Raw genomic sequence first — 23,866 nt, 5'->3', positions numbered from 1 at the left:
ATCAGGTGGCCACAGAGTGGCATGGTGACATAGTGTGGAGGTGGCAGCAGCATGAGGAGACCACACAGTGGCAAGGTGACATAGTGTGGAGGTGACAGCAGCATCAGGAGGCCACAGAATGGCAAGGTGACAGATTGTGGAGGTTGCAGCAGCATCAGGAGACCACAGCATGGCATGGTGACATAGTGTGAAGGTGGCAGCAGCATGAGGTGGCCACAGAGTGGCAAGGTGACATAGTGTGGAGGTGTCAGCAGCATGAGGAGACCACAGAGTGGCAAGGTGACATAGTGTGGAGGTGGCAGCAGCATCAGGAGGCCACAGAGTGGCAAGGTGACATAGTGTGGAGGTGTCAGCAGCATGAGGAGACCACAGAGTGGCAAGGTGACATAGTGTGGAGGTGGCAGCAGCATCAGGAGGCCACAGAGTGGCATGGTGACATAGTGTGGAGGTGTCAGCAGCATGAGGAGACCACAGAGTGGCAAGGTGACATAGTGTGGAGGTGGCAGCAGCATGAGGAGACCACAGAGTGGCAAGGTGACAGAATGTGGAGGTGGCAGCAGCAAAAGGTGGCCACGGAGTGGCAATGTGACATAGTGTGGAGGTGGCAGCAGCATCAGGAGTCCACAGAGTGGCAAGGTGACATAGTGTGGAGATGGCAGCAGCATCAGGAGGCTGCAGAGTGTCATGGTGACATAGTGTGGAAGTGGCAGCAGCATCAAGAGGCCACAGCATGGCAATGTGACATAGTGTGGAGGTGGCATCAGCATGAGGACACCACAGAGTGACCCGGTGACAGAATGTGGAGGTGGGTAGCTAAACAGTACCCGCTGACGATAGTGGGTGTAAGAAGGAGCACTTGGCATCAGATGTGTGGCATCAGGTGGGTGGCAGTATCAGAATAGTAGATGAGGCAGGTAGCCAGAAGAAACCAGTATCTTTTTTCAAGGTTTGTTTGAGGTGGCATAGATGATCTAATCAGATGCATCAGGCATTGGTGGGTGGAAATCCTGGCTGATCCACGCCTGATTCCACTTGACAAAGGTCAGTCTCTCAACATTTTTGATGGACAGGCGAGTTCTCCTTGGGATAACTATGGCCCCCGCTGCACTAAACACCCGCTCTGATGCCAAACTACTGGGTGGGCAGGGCTAACTTTGCTAGTTGCGGCCACAAAATCAGTTTGGCTGCCCAGTACTCCAGCAGATCTTTAATGTGGGTTGGCAGGGTGCTGTCCAAGTAAGACACCACCTGCTGGTTCAGGTCCTGCTCCAGGTCTACCTGCTGCTGGTGATTAGTTTCTTCTTTATGCGGGTGAATAAAGCTACTCATCAACGACTGTAGACCCAGGCTGCTGTTGATGGAGCTTGTACTGCTCCTGCCTCCCCACCTCTCCCCAGCAGCCATTCCAGTGGACCGTGAGTGCAGAGGGCACCCCTGGACTGGCCTGTGAGAGGATGGATGACGGCGCAGATAGGCAGCGGCCAACTGACTACATAGGATGTCTCTGTAGTATCTCAGTTTGTCCTCCCTCTTAGCGGGTGTAAAAAAGGCCCCTATTTTGGACCGGTAGCGAGGGTCCAACAAGGTGGAGAGCCAGAAGTCATCCCTCTGCCGAATGGTGACAATTCGGCTGTCACTATGCAAGCAATTGAGCATGCATAGGGCCATTTGTGCAAGTGACTCGGAGGAACTCCCTGCCTCAATCTCCGCGGCATACTGCTGCGGTGTGTCTAGGTTCTCTGTCTCGTTTTCCTCATCGCCCTGTAGATCCTCTGGCTGCTCCTGCTCCTCCTCTCCTGTCACTAGAAAAACAACCCATTTCGCCACACATTGCCTGTGCTCCATAGTACTCCTCCTCCTCCAGTTCAGCCCCCACAGGGCTCTGTCCCCTGACCAGCCATAGTTACCACCATCTGTTCCAGGACATGAACCAATGGAATGACGTTGTTTATCCCGTAGTCCTGGCAACTGACAAATAACATGAGCTACCACTGGCCGACATCGAAGCTTAGCAATATGATTCTCTTGGACCATCAAGAAATCATTGATGGCCTTTCTCTGTTAGTATAGTCGGTCCAACATATGGAGGGTGGAATTCCAATGGGTGGAAACGTCGCATATCAGCTTATATTGGGGGATGCCGTTCTGCCACTGCAGCTCAAGGAGGTTGTGCTTTGCGGTGTACCAGTGGCTGAAGTGCAAAGTTTCCTAGCCATTTTTAGGATGTCTTGCAGATGGGTGGAAGATTTCAAGAAACGCTTCACAACCAGATTTAACAGGTGCGCCATGCAGGGCGCATGGCTCAGCCCTCCTTGGCTCAGCACTGACACCATGTTCTTCCCGTTGTCGGTCACCATGGTTCTGATTTTCAGTTGTCGGGGAGAAAGCCAGGATTCGATTTCTTGACGTTCCTCCCCTGTGTGACTCCGCTCGACCATGGAAACAAGGTGCAGAACAGCGTGTGACTTGTTCCTGCAGTGGAGGCTGAGGACTAATTGGAGGATGAGGAGGCAGAGGCGGACATTGTCGCAGGAATGACAGTGTGACAACGTGGAGGTGGAAGCAGAATTACCTGGTCAAGTTGCTGGTGTGGCTGTGCAGCAAGCACATTCACCCAGTGGGCCGTAAAGGACATGTATTGTCCCTGACCGTAGTTGCAGCTCTGCACGTCGGCTCTGCCGTGCACTTTGGCAGACACCAACAGGCTCAAGGACCGGCCCACTTTCTGTTCTACGTGTGTGCAGGGATGGTACTGCCTTTTTGGCAAAGAAATGATGGCTTGGGACTCTCCACCTCGGCTCAGCACAAGCCATCAGTTCTCTGAAAGGTGCAGAGTCCACCACTTGGAAAGGGAGGGACTTCAGAACCAGCAACTTAGACAGGAGCATATTCAGCTTCTGCGCCGTTGGATGAGCGCACGCATACTGTTGTCTCTTGGCAATCGCTTCGGTGATCTATTGCTGACGGAATGACTGACGAGAAGTAGGAGGGCAAGCAGCAGGAACATCAGGACCAGCAGATGATGGGAAGGACAGACAGCTCCCTTTGGCTGAGGTGGTGAAGCCTTGACTGCCTGAAACCGGGTGCGTGCCACTGGGTGATGCAGAGGTTGCTGCAGCAGACTGGATCACCACATTGGAGCCATGGTTCTCCCAGGCCACTTTATGGTGACGCTGCATATGTTGACGCAGGGCCGTGGTGCCAATATTGACACCCTGGCCACTCTTCACCTTCTGCCAACAGATTCTACATATGGCCATGTTCACCTCCTCCGGCGGCTTAACAAAAAACTGCCACAATGCCCAGGTGATTTTACCCACAACAGTCCGCACTGACTAACTGCTACTGCCCCTGCCTCCGTGAACCCCTGCACCACTACTCTCCGGGCAGGTAGGCTGCTGCGAAGCAGGTGGTCTACCCTGTGCACGTTTGGCTCCCGACCTCCTACTGCTGCCACTCTGCTGACTCCTAGCCATGCTACCACCTTGCTGGCTCAGCCTTTACTTCACAAGCAAGCTGTCACCCTCTTCTCCTGATGATAATGAAGCCCCTTCTGCACCCAGCTCCCAAGTGGGATCGGCTTCATCATCATCGAGTAGTGTCTGCACATCACTGATGTCCTCCTCAACGGTCTCTGGGTTTGGAGCCTGACCGCTCGCAACACCAACTCCCACGCCACTCTCTTCATCACTACTTGCCCTTCTAGCGGAGGAAGCGGCCGAAGTCTCCTCCAGATCTTGGCTGGGCAGTATCTGCTGACTGTCCTCTAGTACCTGGTCCTCGCTGTATAGTGGAGCTGAGCCCACAGCATACAATACTTCTGTGGCTGAGGGAACAGCAAAGGATAGAGGAAGGTTGAGGACAGGTGAGGGCACATGGACTGCTCCCGGGCCATGCCAGCTAAAGGTTGTGTTTGACGAACCACTGACTGTTGGCATGAGGTGTCTGATGTCACTTGGGATCAAGTGGATGACCAAGTTAACCAATCAAGAACCTCTGGGTTGCTGGTCAATACACAACCACTAGATGACAATGGGAGCTCAGGCCTCTCGCTTCGACTCCTGCTGCCATGCCTCCTTACTCTGCTGCAACCTCTGCCTGTGCCAGAAACATTCAGGCCTCTTCCGCTCCTCTGTGCATAGCCTGGCACTTCTCTGTTTGACATACTTTAACCTGAAATAAATACATTAAAAGCCAATTAAAACACCCCTAAAAGCGTCGAATATATTTTTCATTCTGTACTTAAATAGGCCACTAAACGCTTTCAACACATATAACTGCAGAAGTGAACTGAGAATATATTTTTCTTTCTGTACTGAAATAGGCCACTAAATGCTTTCACCCAAAAAAACTAGAACAGTGAAATACGTATATATTTTTCTTTTTCTACTGAAATAGGCCACTAAACGCTTTCACCACAAATAACTGCAACAGTGAAATGTGAATATGTTTTTCTTTTTGTACTGAAATAGGCCCCTAAACACTTTCACCACAAATAACTGCAATAGCGAAGTGCGTGTATATTTTTCTTTCTGTACTGAAATAGGCTACTAAACGCTTTCATAAAAAAAAACTGCTACAGTGAAATGCATATATATTTTCTTTTTGTACTGAAATAGGCCACTAAACGCTTTTACCGCAAATAACTGCAACAGTGAAATGCGTATATATTTTTATTTTGTAGTGAAATAGGCCACTAAACGCTTTCAACACATATAACTGCAGTAGTGAACCGAGAAAACATTTTTCTTTTTGTACTGAAATAGGCCACTAAACATTTTCACCACAAATAACTGCAACAGTGAAGTGCGTATATATTTTTCTTTTTGTACTGAAATAGGCCACTAAATGCTTTAAACACATATAACTGCAGTAGTGAACTGAGAATATATTTTTCTTTCTATACTGAAATAGGCCACTAAATGCTTTAAAAAAAAAAAAACTGCAACAGTGAAATACATATATTTTTCTTTTTCTACTGAAATAGGCCACTAAACGCTTTCACCACAAATAACTGCAACAGTGAAATGCCTATATATTTAAATTTTTGTACTGAAATAGGCCACTAAACGCTTTCACCACAAAAAACTGCAACCGTGAAGGGCGTATCCATTTTTCTATCTGTACTGAAATAGGCCACTAGACGCTTTCAACACATAAAACTGCAGAAGTGAACTGAGAATATATTTTTATTTTTGTACTGAAATAGGCCACTAAACGCTTTCACAAAAAAAAAACTGCAACAGAAAAATGCGCATATATTTTTCTTTCTGTACTGAAATAGGCCACTAAACGCTTTCAACACAAATAACTACAACAGTGAAATGCGTATATATTTTCCTTTCTGTACTGAAATAGGCCACTAAATGCTTTCAACACATATAACTGCATTAGTGAACTGAGAATACATTTTTCTTTTTGTACTGAAATAGGTCACTAAATGCTTTCACCAAAAAAAATACTGTAACAGTGAAATACGTATATATTTTTCTTTTTCTTCTGAAATAGGCCACTAAACACTTTTACCACAAATAACTGCAACAGTGAAATGCGTATATATTTTTTATACTGAAATGGGCCACTAAACGCTTTCACCACAAATATATGCTTTCAATACACATAGCTGCAGAAGTGAACTGCTTATTTATTTTTCTTTGTGTACTGAAATACGCAACTAAATGCTTTCACCACATATAACTGCAGAAGTGAACTGCATATATAATTTTTCTTTTTCCACAGATAAAAACCACTAAATGCTTTTCAACATAGCACATGCACCCCAAGAATAAATATCTGGAATTACAGAGCTGTATAATGGATCCCCAAATAATCTTTCCCTGCACTTGTAAATCGCTTTTCTAGCACTGTCCCTAGCACCTTCTCACGTCTCTCCCTGCAGTAAGATGATGTGAATTGATTCCTCCCTAGCCTTTCCCTGCACATATAAATCATTTTTTCAGTTTTTTGTCAAAATGAGTTTTTTTTTATTGCTGTCCCTAGTGCCTTCTCACATCTGTCTCTGCACTCCAAACGCTTGAAAATGTCTGAATCCAAGATGGCCACCGTATTTATAGGGCTTTGACATCACAGGGCTGTCTGGCTGCTGATTTGGCTGCATGCATGGCATTATGAGTCATCCCACCTTCGCACAGTTCCTTGCCCCATGTCCTCACACATGTAGCCGCCATTTTAGGAAAAATTGTGATTCGTTACCACGAAGCGTGAGGAAATTCGCATTCGTTGTAAATCAAATTTTTCCTGAACTTAGGATCGAATTCCACTTCGTCAGCTTCAATACACTCATCTCTATTCACCATCATTAGCTGTGACAGGCAGTGTAATATTTGAGAACATAATTTTGCATTGCCAAAAGTCGCCATGTAGCCCTAGTTAATGTGAATTGCAGTGGCATTCAATCCATACACATGTCCCAGCATGGAATATACTTGACAGTATGTGACATGACCTTTTTAAAGCAATGTATGGGTGTCCTGTACCTTGCACAGACTGGTTAAAGCATCCATGCCCAGACACTCGGTAGAAGGAGATATCATTAATACACATTCCCTAAACACCCTCTTATTCTTAAATAAGAATGCTAAATAAAAAAAATAAAAAATGGTATCCAATGCAATATCCCAGCAAGTATTCACTCTTTCTACATACTGGTTTAATTTGCTTGCACATACCCTATGAGTACAGAAATTTTAATAAAAAGGAATGTTATTTGTTGTTAAATAATCATGACTTCATTTGACAAAGAGATTGACGTAGGCAATGTCAGCTTTAAATATTAAATATAAGAAGTTGTGTTTTATTTATTTTCTAACCTGAGTAAATGCATGGCTTGCTTTGAAGTTGCAGAATCTTTGGGGAACACATCAGTGGAGAGACACATTTGTAAAATGAATTAATGAATATTTTGTCAAATATTTAAAGGGAAAGAAAGCCGCAGGGAAGGGGGCTTATTTTTGAAACAGGATCACAGAAGATTCTAGTGGAGCTCACTAACTGGGGGGCAGCAATAAAAATAAGTGAGATTGGAAACCTGGTCACTTGCTGAAAATCAACATGGAAATCTAGTTAAATAGTTGTCTAATTTGAACATCCTTGGTCCACATTGAGAAGGATCAGGATGCTATAGCAGCCAGCTGAAGATAATTTGTGGCAGCAATCTGATTTTGAGGAATTTGGATGAATGTATAGGCCTGTAGCATTGTATCCTGTTGCCAATATCCTACTAAACCATACTCATGCATTTGCTTGCCCTTTGATTTCTCTTTATTTATTACATTTAGGAAGTTGAAAATATTTTCATGATCCTCTCAGCCATTCTGCACATTGGGGATATTCGGTTTACAGCTCTGACTGATGCTGAAACAGCTTTTGTGTCCGACCTACAGCTTGTGGAACAAGGTGATTAATGTTATGTGATTTGTCCATAAGTATGTGGTAGCTTCACACAAATGTATACTTTAGGTCAGCACTTATTATTTCTTTAAAACCGCTGGAATTATTCCTCAGTAACTTTTGCATATATGAACTTATAGCTTTGATATTGAAATAATTAAATTTTGTGGCATCTTTTCCCTGCATATTGCACATAGTAGACATCAATCTAATTATTAGATTTCCCCCAGCCAACTAAAACTAATAGAAACCATCAAATTAATTATAACATTTTTTGTTGCTGTGATGCCATTTAAAAATATGGTTGCGGAATTATAAGAGCATTGTCTAGCTGTGTAGCAAACTAGTAAACCAGTGCAGTGGCAAAAAAAAATTGGGCACCCCTGGTAAAATTACTGTTAGTGTGAACAGTTAAGCAAGTTGAAGATGAACTGATCTCCAAAAGGCATAAAGTTAAAGATCAAAAACACTATTCAACATTTGAAGCACTATCAGTGTAATTTTTCAGTTTTGTACAATTTTAGAGTGAAAAAAAAAGGAAAAGGCCAGGGGTATTTTGAAAAAGTATGGGAACCCAAGGAGATTTGAGTGCTCAGATAACTTTGACTGAGGTCTCAGATCTTAAAGAGTCACTCAATTTTATATAAACTTTTAATATGATGTGCCTAATGCCCTTAAAAAACTTTTCAATTTTTACTACACTTTTCCCTGCCTAAAGTGCAGTTCTCCATACACCGCTGACAGCTTAGCGGTGTACGGAGTAAATTTGATCAATGGGGCTGAAGCAGCGCTGTGAGTACGGGCAGAAGTGCACATTGCTGCTCCTGCTCATGCTCCCTGGAGGATTACTAACTGTTGGCATAGCACATGTGCAATCTGTAGCCATGTACTATACCAGGATTAGCTAAGCGGAGCGGTCTCCTGCTTCTGCTTTCTCCACTAAGCTAAGAGAACTTCATGTCAGCACTAAGCTTAGTGGAGCAGGCAGAAGAAGGAGCCTGCTCCCCTCAGCTATTCCTGAGCTGTCAGCGATGTACGGAGAACTGAGTTTTAAGCGCATGGTTCGCTTTAGGTAAGGAAAAGTGTAGCAAAAATAAAAAATTGATTAATAAAGTATATAGAGATAGTTTTATTAGGGCATTAGGGACAACAAATTACACGTTTATATAAAGGTTTAGTTACTCTTTAAATAGCATGTTATGGTTAAAATTAACACTCTTAAAATAAAATTGTTGTGGTCCACAAAGCAGGAGAAGCTATAGGAAGATAGCAAAGTGGTGTTAGGTTGCCATTTCCTCATTTCAAAATATCGAAATAACAGCTGAGGGCAACAGTGGAGGTCCAATGAAGGTCTAGAAGACCAAGAAAAATTTCATAGCTGCTCATAGGATTGCTAGAAAGGCAAATCAGAACCAGAGCTTTGGTGAAAAAGACCTTTAGGAAGATTTGGCAGGCTCTGGAGTTGTTATACATTATTCTACTGTTCAGCAGCACCTTCACACATACGGCCTCCATAGAAGTATCCTCACCACAAAATTCAACATCAGAAGTTTGCAAAAGAACATCTAAACAAACCTGATGCATTTTGGAATTAAGTGCTGTTGACCTATGACATTAAATTAGAACCTTTTTGCCACAATGAGCAAAGGTATGTTTGGAGAAAAAGGGGCACTGAATTTCATGAAAAGAACACCTCCCCAACTATTAAGCATGGGAGTAGATCAATCATGCTTTGGGGTTGTGTTGCAGCCAATGGCACGGGGAACATTTCACCAGTAGAGGGGAGAATGGATTTAATGAAATTCCAGCTAATTCTGGAAGCAAACATAATGCCAACTGTAAAAAAGCTGAAGTTTAAATATAGGATAGCTTCTATAAATGGATAATGATCCTAAACACACCTCAAAATCCACAATAGACTACCTCAAAGTCGCAGGCTGAAGGTCTTACCATGGCTATCACAGTCACCTGATCTGGATATCATTGAATTTTTTTGGTGGTCATTTAGGTGCCTTAAGCTAGGCCGCCATCTTTTCACGATGGCCTAATCTAAGCGCTGCTTGCTTCTCCTGTGCAATGGGGAATAGGAGCATGGCTCTTACATGACAGCCAGGCTTCAGCTCTAATGGTCTGGATCTGAAAAAGCACAGATCCTGGCCTTTTAACCCCTTAGATAATGCAATCAATAGCAACCATGGCATTTAAGTGGTTTCAGAGGGAGGGGGCTCCCTCTGTCAGGCATCTGCACCATCACAAAAATGATTGCAGGGTGCTGATGTCTTCACATGGCAGTTGTGGGCCTAATGAATGCTCAAAGGCCTGTCCTCAGTGTATGCAGGCTTTGCCATCAGTGCAGCCTGATCCTACTGACAGCATAATACATAGCACTACATAAGTGGTACACTGTATAATAGAAGGTATAGCAGGGACTAATAAATAGTGAAAGTAACAGTGAAATAAAGTTTTTGTGAAAATATGATAGCAAAAATAAAATCCCCTCCACAAATGTAATATAGCTAGATTCATAACAACCCGGACTATTCAATTATCAATTATGCACTTTATTCTGCACAGTAAACGTGGAAAAAAGAACCCCAAAACAATGCTATAATTGCTGTTTGCTTATTTGCCATCAAAAACTGAATAAAACTAAATAAAAAAAAATTAAAATTGTTCTTTAAAAATCAAGCCCTCATACAGCTCAGTAGAAAGAAAAAAAGAGTTATGAGCATTGGGATGTGGTGATGGGAAAACATTTTTTTTCCAAAAGGCTTTTTTTGCACAAAAGTAGTAAACTTAAAAAAATAAATCAATGGCAGTATTGCTGTTTTTCCACCACCCTAAAATATTGCCACTAAAAATTTACATTTTTCAGACAAAAACAAGCCCTGTTATGGCTACATTGATGGAAAAATAAAAAAGTTATTGTTGTTGGAATGAAATGATGAAAAAAAAAAGCCCAAAGCAGGCCGATCACTAAGACGTTAAACACAGCATACGCAAGCATTTTTGCAGTGGCATTTTTCATCCTTGAGATTTGTTTATTAAGCCACTGACATTTTTTTTTACATTTAAATTACGGCATGCTTTGGCTCTGGCATTCTTATCCTAGCGTCTGACATTTTTGTCCTATAGACATTTATTGTTTTTTTGCCCTGCTTTAACCACTTCCCGACCGCCCATAGGATGTAAACATCCTATGGGCGGTTGTTTATCTCTAAATGGACGTCCATTCAGAGATGGCAGCTGCACACTAATCGTGCAGCTGCCGAGCGGGCAGCCCGCTGTCAGTGACAGCTTGGGCATAGGGGCAACCCAGAGAGAAGGCAGGGACAGTTCCCAGGTGTCCCTGCCTTCTAGATCGCTGTATACACAGAGCTCACCGAGAGCTACTATGTCAGCCCCAGTTACAGGAAAAATCAATGGTGAAAAAAAAAAGGGAAGTTAAATGTCCCCCAGAGGGCTTGTATGACCTTATGGGGGGACACAAAGTGTAAAATAAAAAAAATAGTGTTTTATAAAAAAAAAATTAAAAAAGGTTTGACATTTAAAAAATAATAATTCCCCATTTAAGAAATAAAAAATAAAAAATTTAAATAGGAAAAAATTAATAAAATAGACATATTTAGTATTTCCACGTCCATGAAAGCCGGCTCTATAAATATATCACATGATCCACCCCGTCCGATAAACACCATGAAAAAATAAAAATAAAAACTTTGTCAAAAAGCCATTTTTGCCACCTTACATCACAAAAAGTTCAACACCAAGTGATCAAAAAGGCATATTTCCCACAAAATGGAACCAATAAAACCGTCACCTCATCCCACAATAAATGAGCCCCTATATAAGAAATTCACTCAAAAGATAATAAAAACTATAGCTCTCAGAACATGGAGACATAAAAACATAATTTTTTGTTTCAAAAATGCTATTATTGTGTTAAAGTAAAATAAATTAAAAAAGTATACATATTAGGTATCGTCCATAACAACCGGCTCTATAAAAATATCATATGACCTAACCCCTCACGTGAACACCATAATAAAAATTAAATAAAAACTGTGCCAAAAAGCCATTTTTTGTCACCTAAGATCACACAAAGTGCAACACCAAGCGATCAAAAAGGCATGTGCCCCCCAAAATAGTACCAATAAAACCGTTATCTCATCCCGCAAAAAATTAGACCTTAACTAAGACAATCGGTCAAAAAATAAAAAAGCTATGGCTCTCAGACTATGGAGACACTAAAACATAATTTTTTTGGTTTAAAAAATTCTATTATTGTGTAAAACTTAAATAAATAAGAAAAAGTATACATATTAGGTATTGCCACATCTGTAACGATCTGCTATATAAAAATGTCACATGACTTAACCCCTCAGGTGAACGCTGTAAAAATAAATAAATAAAAACTGATAAAACAACCAATTTTTTGGTCACCTTGCTCCATAAAGTGTAATAATGAATGATCAAAAAATCATATGTACCCAAATATGGTACCAATAAAATCCTCAACTCTTCCTGCAAAAAATGAGCCCCTGCACAAGACGATTGGCAAAAAAAATAAAATATATGGCATTCAGAAAATGGAGACACAAAAACATAATTATTTTTCAAAAATGCTTTATTATGTAAAACTCAAACAAACAAACAAACAAACAAAGTAAGTAGACATATTTGATATCATTGCATCCATAACTACTTGGTCTTTAAAAATAGCACATGATCTACCCTGTCAGATGAATGTTGTAAAAATTTTTAAATAAAAACTGTGATAAAACAGCAATTTTTTGGTTACCTTGCCTCACGAAAAGCATAATATAGAGCAATTAAAAATCATATGTACTCCAAATAGTATCAATAAAACTGGCACCTTATCCCCTATTTTACAAAATGGGGTTCAATTTTGGGAGTTTCTACTGTAATGGTGCATCAGGGGGGCTTCAAATGGGACATGGCATCTAAAAACCAGTTCAGCAAAATCTGCCTTCCAAAAACCATATGGCGTTCTTTTTCTTCTGCGCCCTGCCGTGTGCTCTTACATCAGTTTATGACCACATGTGGGGTGTTTATGTAAACCGCAGAATCAGGATAATAAATATTAAGTTTTGTTTGGCTGTTAACCCTCAATGTGTTTAAGAAAAAAATTGATTAAATCTGCCAAAAAAGTGAAATTTAGAAATGTAATCTCCATTTTCCTTAAATTCTTTTGAAACACCTACAGGTTGCGGGGTGTAGTTTCTACAATGGGGTCATTTATGGGGGGTTTCCATTATTGTAAGCCCCACAAAGTGACTTCAGACCTGAACTGGTCCTTAAAAAGTGGGTTTTGGGTATTTTTGTAAACATTTTAAGAATTGCTTCTAAAATTCGAAGCCTTCTAAAGTCTTAAAAAAATAAAATGACATTTTCAAAATGATGCCAACATAAAGTGAACATATGGGGAATGTTAAGTAATAAATATTTTATGAGGTATCACCTTCTGTTTTAAAAGCAGAGAGATTCAAATTTAAATTGATATTTAATTGAAATAATAAATTGCCCGGTCTGGAAGTGGTTAAAGGAAATCTGTCATCAGAAAATGACCAGTTTTTACACTGGCCACTAAGCCAGATAATAGGAGCCACTTCTTGGTCTGTACAGATCACGTTACTGCAGCTACCTGCTTATCTATACACATAGGTGATATCATTACAGGCATAATTAGAATGACAGATAACACAGGATCCACCATTCACAATATGGTGGCCGTCAAAACATATCTATTCTTCCCCTGTACAATGACCTCTGCACAGGTCACAGAACATGCCTAGAAAGCTATCCCATAGAAATCAATAAGGTTCCCTCCTGACTATTGTGTCTATGGACCATGGGGCTGCCATAAAGCAATTTTTTTTAATGCTGTGTAAATGCTGTTAAGAACAGCTCAGGCAAGATGTGCACCCCCATTATCATATTCAGGAAACATAATAAATTAATCTGGAATCAGAAAATAAAAACAGATTAGGAAAAAGGATATGTGTTACTCTCTGGTTTTAACTGGCAGAAAACATTTTTGGTGACATATTACTTTTAAAAAATAAATACAAGTGCCAGTGTGTGTTGTGTTTTTGCGTGATGTTTTTTCTACCTATGTATTTTACTCCAACAGCTCTACAGAGGAAGTAGCATTACAGGGGGGTACATACTTTCCTATAAAAAATTTATAACAAGGCATACAAAAATTACTAGGTGCCAATACACACTGTATGTTCAAAACACCTCAAAAACTTACAAACACAAAACTGTGTTGGACAGAACCCTAAAAATATAAAAGACACCACATTTTTAAGTTCACCATTTGAGCTTCAATCAAATAACATTGGAAATGATCAGGAACTTCTCCTTAAAAAAATGGAATCTGACTTGCTTGCTAAAGCTCAGAAGTGCATTTAAGATTTGAATTGTTCTGTTTTGATGTATTCAAAGTATGAACGACTGTAATTTCCTTCTAGTGGCTGGAATGCTGCAGATATTACCAGATGAGCTGTCTACTGCCTTAACAACAGATGTTCAATATTTTAAGGGTAAGACGTCATGACTAGATATAAGATTAAAATCTGTGTTTTACACTATCGAGTCACATTATTATGACCAACAGCTAGAGTAACTGCAGCTAGCCCCTGAGGAGGATGGGAGTGGAATTGACCCTGATGAGATGTCATGTGCTTCCTCTCTCTCTCTGCTGTCTCACTGTAACTCCCCCTTCTGGCTTAGCTCTGTTCTTGCCAATCATACCTCTCATGCTGATGAAATGAATGGCAGAAACATATAATAATATTACAGCAATTGTAGATACCCCCAGGTCTGAGGTACTGCATAACCGCCGTGTGCAGTACGGAGAGCAGCTACACAGGCTGGAAGTGAATCACTAATGCCTTGATACGTTGTCACAAGTATCTGAAGCCATGCTGACTGCAGTGTATCCCATAGCTGCTAGAGGATGTGTGGGAGGATCCATTAAGTGAACACAATGATCAAGGATGTCCGACAGATGCTCATTTGGTTTCAAGTCTGGGGAATTAAAGGGACAGGATATTACTTTGAAGTCCTGGTCAAGCTCTTCCTCCCAAATTTGGACATTTCTAACCATGTGACATGTATGTGTGTACATGATCTGCAAGAATATCTGCATAATCGACTGAGTACCTTCCAGACAGATTAGCTGGACCAGACAATGCCACAAGGACATTCCCCAGACCATAATGCTATAACCAACAGCTTGTGTTTTTCCAGCAATGGTTGCAGGGTCTTTGTTCTCGGATGTTTCTCGCCTGATAGGTCAACGTTCATCTGTTTGATGAAGCAGAAAACGTGACTTAGCAGATAAGGCAACCTTTTTGCCAATTCCGATAAAATCACAAAAATTTAACCCATTTCTGCTAATGCAATTTCTTTGGCAGAGGTGCCATGAGCATCCATCTGCTTCGGAGCCCCATAAGCAGTAGGGTTTGCTGAACTGTTGTTTTAGACACGTCTGGTAGACCCCGCGTTCATTTTGGTGGTAAACTGCCCCACTGTAGTGAGCACAGCACAGGAGGTCATAGCACATACCTGAGACCCAGCAGAGGAAGTCGTACTGAATTACTGCCTGTGTCGGGACGTGGCAACTAGGGCCATAGGCTGAAATGGTTAAAATGGTATGTGTTCTGCATCACAGACACCTGCGGGGAACAGCAGTTGGGTGAGTTTTTTTTATTTTTAAATATGGTATATATATATATATATATATATACACACAGTCAGGTCCATAAATATTGGGACATCAACACAATTCTAACATTTTTGGCTCTATACACAAGTGGTAGTCACATATGCAAACTGTTGTAATTCCTACACCGTTCACCTGATTTGGATGCAAATACCCTCAAATTAAAGCTGACAGTCTGCAGTTAAAGCATATCTTGTTTGTTTCATTTCAAATCCATTGTAGTGGAGTATAGAGCCAAAAATGTTAGAATTGTGTCAATGTCCCAATATTTATGGACCTGACTGTATATAGGCTGAGTGTACGTATGTACAGTCAGATCCATAAATATTGGGACATCTACACAATTCTAAATTTTTGGGCTCTATACACCACCACAATTAATTTGAAATGAAACAAACACATCTGGATACCTTGGGAGCGTTGGAGCAGATTTGCGCGACCTCCCTGTTTGAGAATTGAACATCTAAGTCCTTTTCCCACCTACGGATGAAGCTATATGAGTTGGGTCTGGTCTGGGAAACAAGCACAGAGTATAGCTGTGCCACTTTTTTCATAGGGGGCACTTTGGAAAGTGTCATTTTTTCTAACTGTGTCATAGAGGCTGACGGAGAGATTTTCTTTTTCCCCAAGTATTGCTTAATGTACAGCTTGTGGATAAAGGATAACGTTTGCAATTTAGGGTGAGTATCCCATCCGTCTACTAAGAATCCCGAAGGGTCTATTAAGTCCACTAACTGAAGGGACATTTCTTTAGTACCTCCTGGCAAAGTAGAGCCAAATATTCCCCCAGAACTCCACAGCACATCTCTCACCTGAAGCACAGGCGACACCTCGTGGCTTGAAAGCAGCACCTTAGAAAGCTCAGAATGCCATATTTTCAATGTATTTTTCGTCATGTTACTAAGTGACCTGATCTGCTGAGGCATATCTTTAGGGGGCGAAAGAAGGAAAGATCTCAAAGGGAGCCTAGAATCACCTGCTTCTGCCAGAATATCAAGTCTGTTCTCTGAGCTTCTAATCCACTCCATACATCTCGTTCCCGGAATAGCCCTGTAATACTCCACCATATCAGGAAGACCCATTCCCCCTAGCCTGTTTGGCTGTATCATTATTGAGTGTTGGATACGGGGTCTAGATTTTTTCCAAAGAAACCTAGAAAAACATTGTCTCAGTTGGGCAAAAAAGGATTTTGGCAGGTGTACAGGCAATACCGACATGTGGTACAGTATTTTAGGGACTAAAACTGACTTAATCAGTGTACGTCTTCCAAACCACGAAGTGAAGGGGATTCTCATCATGCTATTGATGAGTCAATAGTGGCTGATACAGACTTAGGTAAGTTACGGAAATTTTCCTCAAATAAATCACTTGGAACTGAGGTTATGTTTACCCCTAAAAACTTAATTGAACGCGTTGTCCAGGCATATTTATATTGCGTCTCTAAGGACGACTGCAAGTCCCTACCAGCTGTGACGTTTAAAGCTTGGGATTTCGTGGGGTTAATAAGGAAGTTGGACATGGCTCCAAACTTCTGGAACAGGTCTTGTATAGCAGGTAACATCTCAACTGGATTGGTTATGATAACCAAAAGATCGTCGGCGAAAGCCGCTAATTGGTGATAGGTGTTTCCCACCCTCATTCCCTGGACTTTATCCTCCTGTCTTATCGCTTGAAACAAGCACTCTACCACAAGGATAAAGAGCAGGGGGGACAGGGGCAACCCTGTCTTGTACCATTACCAATAATAAAGCTGGGAGATAGAGTGCCATTTACCATTACTCTGGCCGTGGGGGTAGCCAAGGCCAGACGCATAAAAAGCCAATCTATGCGATCAAACGCTTTCTCTGCGTCTGTCCCTAGGAGGACCAGAGGAATGGCTTTCTCCCTGGCATGATGTATAATATTGACTATCCTAGTGGTATTCATTCTTCCTTCCCTGCCAGCCACAAATCCCACCTGTTCCGCATTGATCAGCTTGGGTAAAAAGGGTTGTAACCTAAGCGCAAGCATTTTCGCGTACAATTTCAGGTCCGCATTTAAAAGCGAAATGGGTCTGTAGCTGGCACAGGATGAAGGATCCTTTCCTTCTTTCGGCAGGATAGTAATTAGGGCAGACAACATTTGTGTCGGGAGCGGATTACCCTTATATACTTCATTATATACTTTAAGCACTCTGGGTAACAGTAATGAGGAAAAGGTGGTATAATATCCTGCGGTTAGTCCATCAGGCCCAGGGCACTTGTGCTTAGGGACTGTGCTTAACGCCTTGTTCAATTCTTGCAACAAAAAAGGTTTAGCAAGAGATTGAGCTTGATCCTGGGAAATAACCGGGAGGCGCAAACCTGAAAGCCACTTTTTAATGTCCTCTGACCTTATTTCATTTTCTGCCGTACTACCTCTCTCCCTAAGATTAAAAAGCGAGCTATAATAGGTACAAAATTGCTTTGCAATAAGGTCAGTGGACATAAGTGATGTAGCAGATGCATCCTGAATAGAATGTATATAAGATTTGAGTCTACGTTTTTTTAGACTGGACATCATGAACTTCGATGCCTTATCCCCATGTGCGTAGTATTTAAATTGCGCTGACAGATAAAGTTTGGCCACCCGGTTATTCAGTATATTTTTAAGCTCCGCCCTTAATCTATTTAATCTGTCCAGCATTTCTGGTGAAATTTGTTTTTTGTGTAATAATTCCAGTTTTTGAATCTGATCCTGCAATGGCACAATAGAGACTTCCCTTTTCTTTTTGATATGTGAATTAAGCGCAATAAAATGCCCTCTCACAACCGCCTTGTGAGCTTCCCAAACCAGACCCGGCGACATATCCTCCGTCTCGTTGAGACTGAAATATTCTTCAATATGCTTACGTATATCTAGAACATGTTCATGTTTGCTCAGCAAAGTCTCATCTAATCTCCAAGTAAACTGTGTTCTAGGGATAGATTTAACCCTAATAGTCAAGTGTACAGGGGCATGATCTGACAATAAAATACTGCCTATTGACGCTTGGGAGCAGTTGCTCAGAGACCTTGGGGGGACAAACAGGTAATCTAGTCTCTGATAGGAAACATGTGCTACTGAAAAATATGTGTAGTCTTTCGAGGTTGGGTTCATAGCCCTCCAGACATCCACTAGTCCTAAATCCGCTAGTTTTTTCTTAATCCGCCTAATAGTGACTTGGGATAGTGACGAGGAGCCCGTAGATGTATCCAGATATGGGTTCAAGGCTGCATTAATATCACCCCCTACCACTACGGTACCCTCAGCAAAATCCTGCAGCTTTGCTAAAGTGCTTTCCATCCACACTGCCTGGGCTACATTAGGAGTATACAGATTGCCTATTGTGATTTTCCCCTTCAAAAACAGATAACGGCCTTCTTCATCCTAGAGGGTTGAATGCACCACCAACGGAACATTTTTATGAATCGCTATACCAACCCCTTTCGAAGCCCCAGAAGAAGAGGTACTATGGAACCACTGGTTATATACCATGTGTGATAGACGTGGAACATGTTCTCTCTTGAAATGAGTCTCCTGTAAGAGAGAGATACTCACTTTTTGTCTATTAAGAAGCTGGCAAATTTGAGTGCGTTTGGGTGGTGCATTCAATCCTCTCACATTATAAGTACACAGTTTTAACTCAGCCATTCTGAAGATACAGTGATCTTTACATGCCCATCATACATTCTACCAATATATCCTCCGGGTATTGCATCAGAAGTAGGAAGGAGGGGAAAAAGGGAAAAAAGAAGGGGGGAAATAATACAAAACATTTAAACCTCATTGAGATTATCAAAGATAGAGCTTCAATGACCCGCAGCCTGATTATAACAGCGCATTTGAAAACCTGAAATGCTACTGTGATCATCAAGAGGGGGTAGAGAGGACCAAAGAACGGGTCCTAAATGTGAAGAACGAGTATGTAAGTGTTAAACGGAAAGACAAAGCTATACATTAACATGTCAATGGAATCATTGGTGAAATAATCCTGCAGCAAGCTGAAAGAAACCCCAAAGGGGCAGTGCTGTTACCATCATGGTGCAGGGAACAGGTATATAACCAACCAAAAGGGAATGAGCATGAAAAGCTTAACACCCAACTGACCTAAAGACGGCCAACTGACGGATTCTCAGATACTGGTAAAGGCCCTGTCAAGCCCTTAAGAAAGTCCCACTTTGGTGAAGCATGCAGCGAGTCTTGTCACTCTATATCCATTCCTGGCGTAGCTACCGTGGGGTCGCCCGATCTCCTTCCCCTGTGGCGATTTTTCAGATGGCTCACCGGATTCCACGGTTACACTCCTGGTAAGTCCGGTAAATCTGTCAGGTCTTTCACTGAATGCCAAATAGGAATGTCCAGAGAGGTCACTTCCAAAACATCGCATACCAATGGAATGTCGGCTGGGGAACGCACCTTTAACTTTCGGCCTGGTGCATTTATCAATAATCCGAAGGAATGAAGCCAGCGGTAAGTAATGCTCTTGCTCCTTAAGACATCTAGGAGCGGTTTCAACAACCTTCTTTTTTGAAGGGTAATCGGGGATAAATCTTGAAAGATCAACACCTCTGCATCTCCAAAAGGGATAGATTTCTTGGATCTGGCCGCCCTCATTATCTGGTCTTTAGCTAAGAAGCTGGATAACCGGCATATCACATCCCTTGGAGGTTCTCCATGTTTCGGAGGGGGGGCGCAAAGCCCTATGAATTCTGTCCATGGTAAGATCTCCCACAGATTAGGGGCATACCAGCGATGTGAACATTTCAGTCACCGGACCCCGCAAGGCCTCAGGCCCTATTTCTTCCGGCAAGCCCTTCAGCCTTAAGTTATTGCGGCGACCATGATTGTCCTGGTCCTCCACCATTTCATACAGGTGGTTAATGTGTGCCTTTGTTCTATCTAGGCTGCCAGCAATTGCCGCACTGTGCAATATAATAGCTTCTTGCTGACTTTCCACCCCTTCCACTTTCTCTTTCACTTGCCTGAGATCACGTTTGAAATCCTACAGGTCTTTACGGAGGGGGGAGATCCTGTCTGCCAAAAGTTCCTTCATAAACCTCCTTGATATAGGCAGGTTATCTCCTTCTATCTCCAGCTCATAATCGCTTTCTATTTCAGAGTCTGCTGAAACCTCCGACGCTGCTGTTTCCGCTCTCGGCGCCATCTTGGAAACCTGCTTGCCTCCCGCTGCGCTTTGTTTGCGGACAAATTTGTCCATTTCCCCGTGGCCGGCACCCGGTTTGTTCGGTCCCAGAGTGTCTTTAGACCTGTCTCTCAATGTCTTGCCCATTTTCGGGCTTGTAAATGCTCAGTAGAAACTCGTTTTCACAGGACCCAGAGCAGAGCTCACAGCGGCATGTGTTACTCGCTCTGCTGCCAAGCTCCGCCCCCATAGACTATGTTTTGAGTGGAAATTTTCACCCCACGCTTTCTAATTATTTGCCAAAAAATCTGCTTAGTAACCTAACCGCCAAACTACAGGAGCCCTTGTCTGTTGGCTGTTGTGGCAGTTAGCCTGGATAATCATCATGTAGCATATAGAAACCAATCACAGCTCAGCTTCTATTTTGCTACAGGTCATTAATATGAGCTCTGATTGGTTGCTATAGGAGACAAAGTACATTCTTAGTATAAGACAGCCTTTGTGTGAGTTAATATGATTTCGATATATGACGTTTCTGTCTTTGGGGGGCTGGCACTGTAGAGGTTACTGTTAAGGGGGCAGGGGACTGTGGAGGCCACTATTAAAGGGGCAGATGCTGTGGAGGTCACTGTTAAGGCAGCGGGGTACTTTTCACTGTTAAGGGAGTGGGGTACAGTGGAGGTTACTGTTAAGGGAGCGGGGTACTGTGGCAGTCACTGTTAAAGGGGCAGGCACTGTGGAGGTCTCTGTTAAGGGCGCAGGGAATTGTGGAGCCCACAGTTAAGGGGACTGTAACCTATGGTCAGTGTTAAGGGGTGGGTTGCTGTAGAGGTCACTGTTAAGGGGGTAGGCTCCTGTGGAGGTCACTGTCAAGGGGGTGGGGTGCTGTGGTACTCACTGTTAATAGGGGGGGGCTGCTGTTAAGGTCAAAGATAAGGGGGTGGGCTGGTGTGGAAGTCCTATTTTAAGGAGGTGGGGCACTGTGTGGGTGGGTAGTGTTAAGGGGTGGGGGCTGTGGAAGTTACTGTTAAGGGGGCATGGTACTGTAGATCTCACTGTTATGGGGGATACTGTCTATATCTTTTAATGACACACACAAACATTAAATGAAATAGATGAAATATACCCACAAATTTCCCCACTCACGCCAGGTCTAAAAAAGTGGCAGTGGCATGGGTGGGGAAGAGGACGGACCAGAAGGCCCATCTCATTCATCATTTTCTAAGCCTGTTTTAGGCTTAGAAAATGGTCTAAATGTAAGACGGCTAGGAAGCTGTATGGCACTATTACTTTTACAGTATAGTGTTTGTTGGCATTAGGGAGCACAGTGGACATAGTATTGGGGGTAGCAGCAGGATAACAATGTTAGGGCATGAGGAGGGGGAAGATGATGGAAAAGTGAGGAACCTAAGATATCTGTGTCACAAACTCTACAAACAAGATGTGGCTGAAAGAAGTTGTCAAGGTGGTCTGGTTGAAATAGAGAAGGTAAGGAAAAATAATTTCTCAATCAGTGGAGACATAATAGGATGTAATACAGGTAGGTATGCAGCGCTGTAATCTCCTGTTCTCTCACGGTCCCGATCACCTGAGAGGCTGTCGCTTTTTCCTATAGTGTGCAAGCACAACTGCCACTGCTGAATTACAGTGGTGGCCATAGTAGCCGTATAATGCAACTGAAAAAATGCCATTTGCTGAAGTGAGACAACTTCTTTAAGGAGCAGAATCTGGCCTAAACTCTTAAAGAAATGCAGCAAAAGGTATGTTTATACTGCTCCCTCCAGCCCCTACCTAGCAGTTGAGTAGTCAAAATTGCTGTTCATTATTGGTGTATTATTTATGCTTTAATTCTAAATTCATGTCAAAATAATCTTTGTAATTACTTCAGAAAGTTTGACAAATATGATAAATATGAAATATGAAATAAGAATACATAATTATACCCTTGTATACAAAAAATATATATGTAAAAACAACAAATTAAATATTTTTTTCTCTGATATTCAGGAGATATGATAACTCGCAGACATTCTATGGGGACAGCAGAATTCTACCGGGATCTACTTGCAAAATCGCTGTATTGCCGTCTGTTTAGTTATTTAGTAAACAATGCCAATTTCTACCTCCAAAATCAAAGCGAACAATACAGGTAAGACCTCAGAATGGAGCAAAATATGACATTTGTAATTTCATAATGGTGGATCCAATTTAAAACTATTATTTATAGACTATGTCCTTTCCTCATTTGTTTTACTTCCTATTGTATTGTTTGACAAATGAAGCTAGCTGAAAGGACTACCAGATGCAATCACATTTTGTAATGTCCATCCGGCCTTATATGAAGCTTGTTTCATACCCATAGCAACCAATTGCAGCTAAGCATTAATGGTTATGTACATATTTGGAGCCATTTGTATTTCTCCAGTTCATTAAAGAGGTTGTGTCACACACACGCACACACACACACACAGCCGCAACTGTAAGGGGAAGATTACTTTCCTGCTTCCTGGCACTGGCTCCCTGCTCCTTCTCCTGCAGGCCTCCAATGCTAAGGCTAGGTCTACACGACAACAATAAGTAGCACGACACATAGGGCACAACTACACTGCGACATGTGTCGCGCTACATTAATGTCGCACGACAATTTTTATAATGGTAGTCTATGGTGTCGCACTACGACATGCGACATTCTGCGACACGACAGTCGCAGAAAAATCCATCTTGAATGGTTTTTTTGTGACTGTCGTGTCGCAGTCGCAGCATGTTGCATGTCGCAGTGCGACACCATAGACTACCATTATAAAAATTGTCACGCGACATTGGTGCGACAAAATGTCGGGCAACAAATGTCATCGTGTAGACCTAGCCTAAGGCTCCCTCGCTGTAGACATCCAGTTGCTGCAGCCAATCACTTTCCGTAGCGGAGACCCGATCCCCTTGCATCATGTGACCATTTGCACTTAACCTATATTTTTCTTTACACCTTTCTAAAGAAACTCTCACAATATCACAAACCTGTTACCGTTTTTATTTGTATCAATAAAATAAATAAAAGGGGTGTGGTTAATGAACATTTTTTTCACTGGTTTTCTAGAACCTGAAGCCTTGCTAGGCTGCTTTTTCAATGTGGTGTAGCACACAGTGATACATCATTCTTAATAAATCTGCTGCTCTGTTTTTGTGTGCCCAAGCAGAGAGAAATATCTGATTGATTGCTTTGAACATTAACTGACTGTGAAGGAAAATAAAGGTATTTTTCTTCTCTTGATGCTAGAAGAACATGCATTGGGAGATTTGATGACAAAATCCTGATTTGGACATTGGGAATTTTCATGGTGCAAAACAGCTTTGATGGTGTTCCTTTACACCCTATGCATCAGCTACACATTACCTACATAAACATTTGTAATATCCCCAAATGAACCCTGTAGCAAGGAACATAGTTAGGATAAACACACTGAGCTCAAGCGTTACCAGTCATGAGGGAATCCTCTGCAGGCTGGCAAGCTGATTTATATTCTTACTGTCATTACAGCAAGTCATTGGTGCTCTATTCTTCT

At 42.1% G+C, this 23,866-nt stretch overlaps 1 protein-coding gene across 1 annotated transcript in view; it reads left to right on the top strand.

The window, feature by feature from the left end:
- The window catches only part of MYO16 (myosin XVI), a 441,642-nt gene that overhangs the window by 117,257 nt on the left and 300,519 nt on the right, over nt 1-23,866 (top strand). The window contains exons 17-19 of the mRNA XM_040422330.1: nt 7,299-7,416; nt 13,908-13,979; nt 22,314-22,455. Coding sequence (XP_040278264.1) covers nt 7,299-7,416; nt 13,908-13,979; nt 22,314-22,455 — 332 coding nt within the window. The remainder of the gene's footprint in view (nt 1-7,298; nt 7,417-13,907; nt 13,980-22,313; nt 22,456-23,866) is intronic.

Source organism: Bufo bufo, chromosome 3 (genome assembly GCF_905171765.1).
Source record: "Bufo bufo chromosome 3, aBufBuf1.1, whole genome shotgun sequence".
Classification (NCBI taxonomy): domain Eukaryota; kingdom Metazoa; phylum Chordata; class Amphibia; order Anura; family Bufonidae; genus Bufo; species Bufo bufo.
The sequence above is the reverse complement of the archived record's forward strand: the minus strand, read 5'-3'. Positions and strand labels throughout refer to the sequence as shown.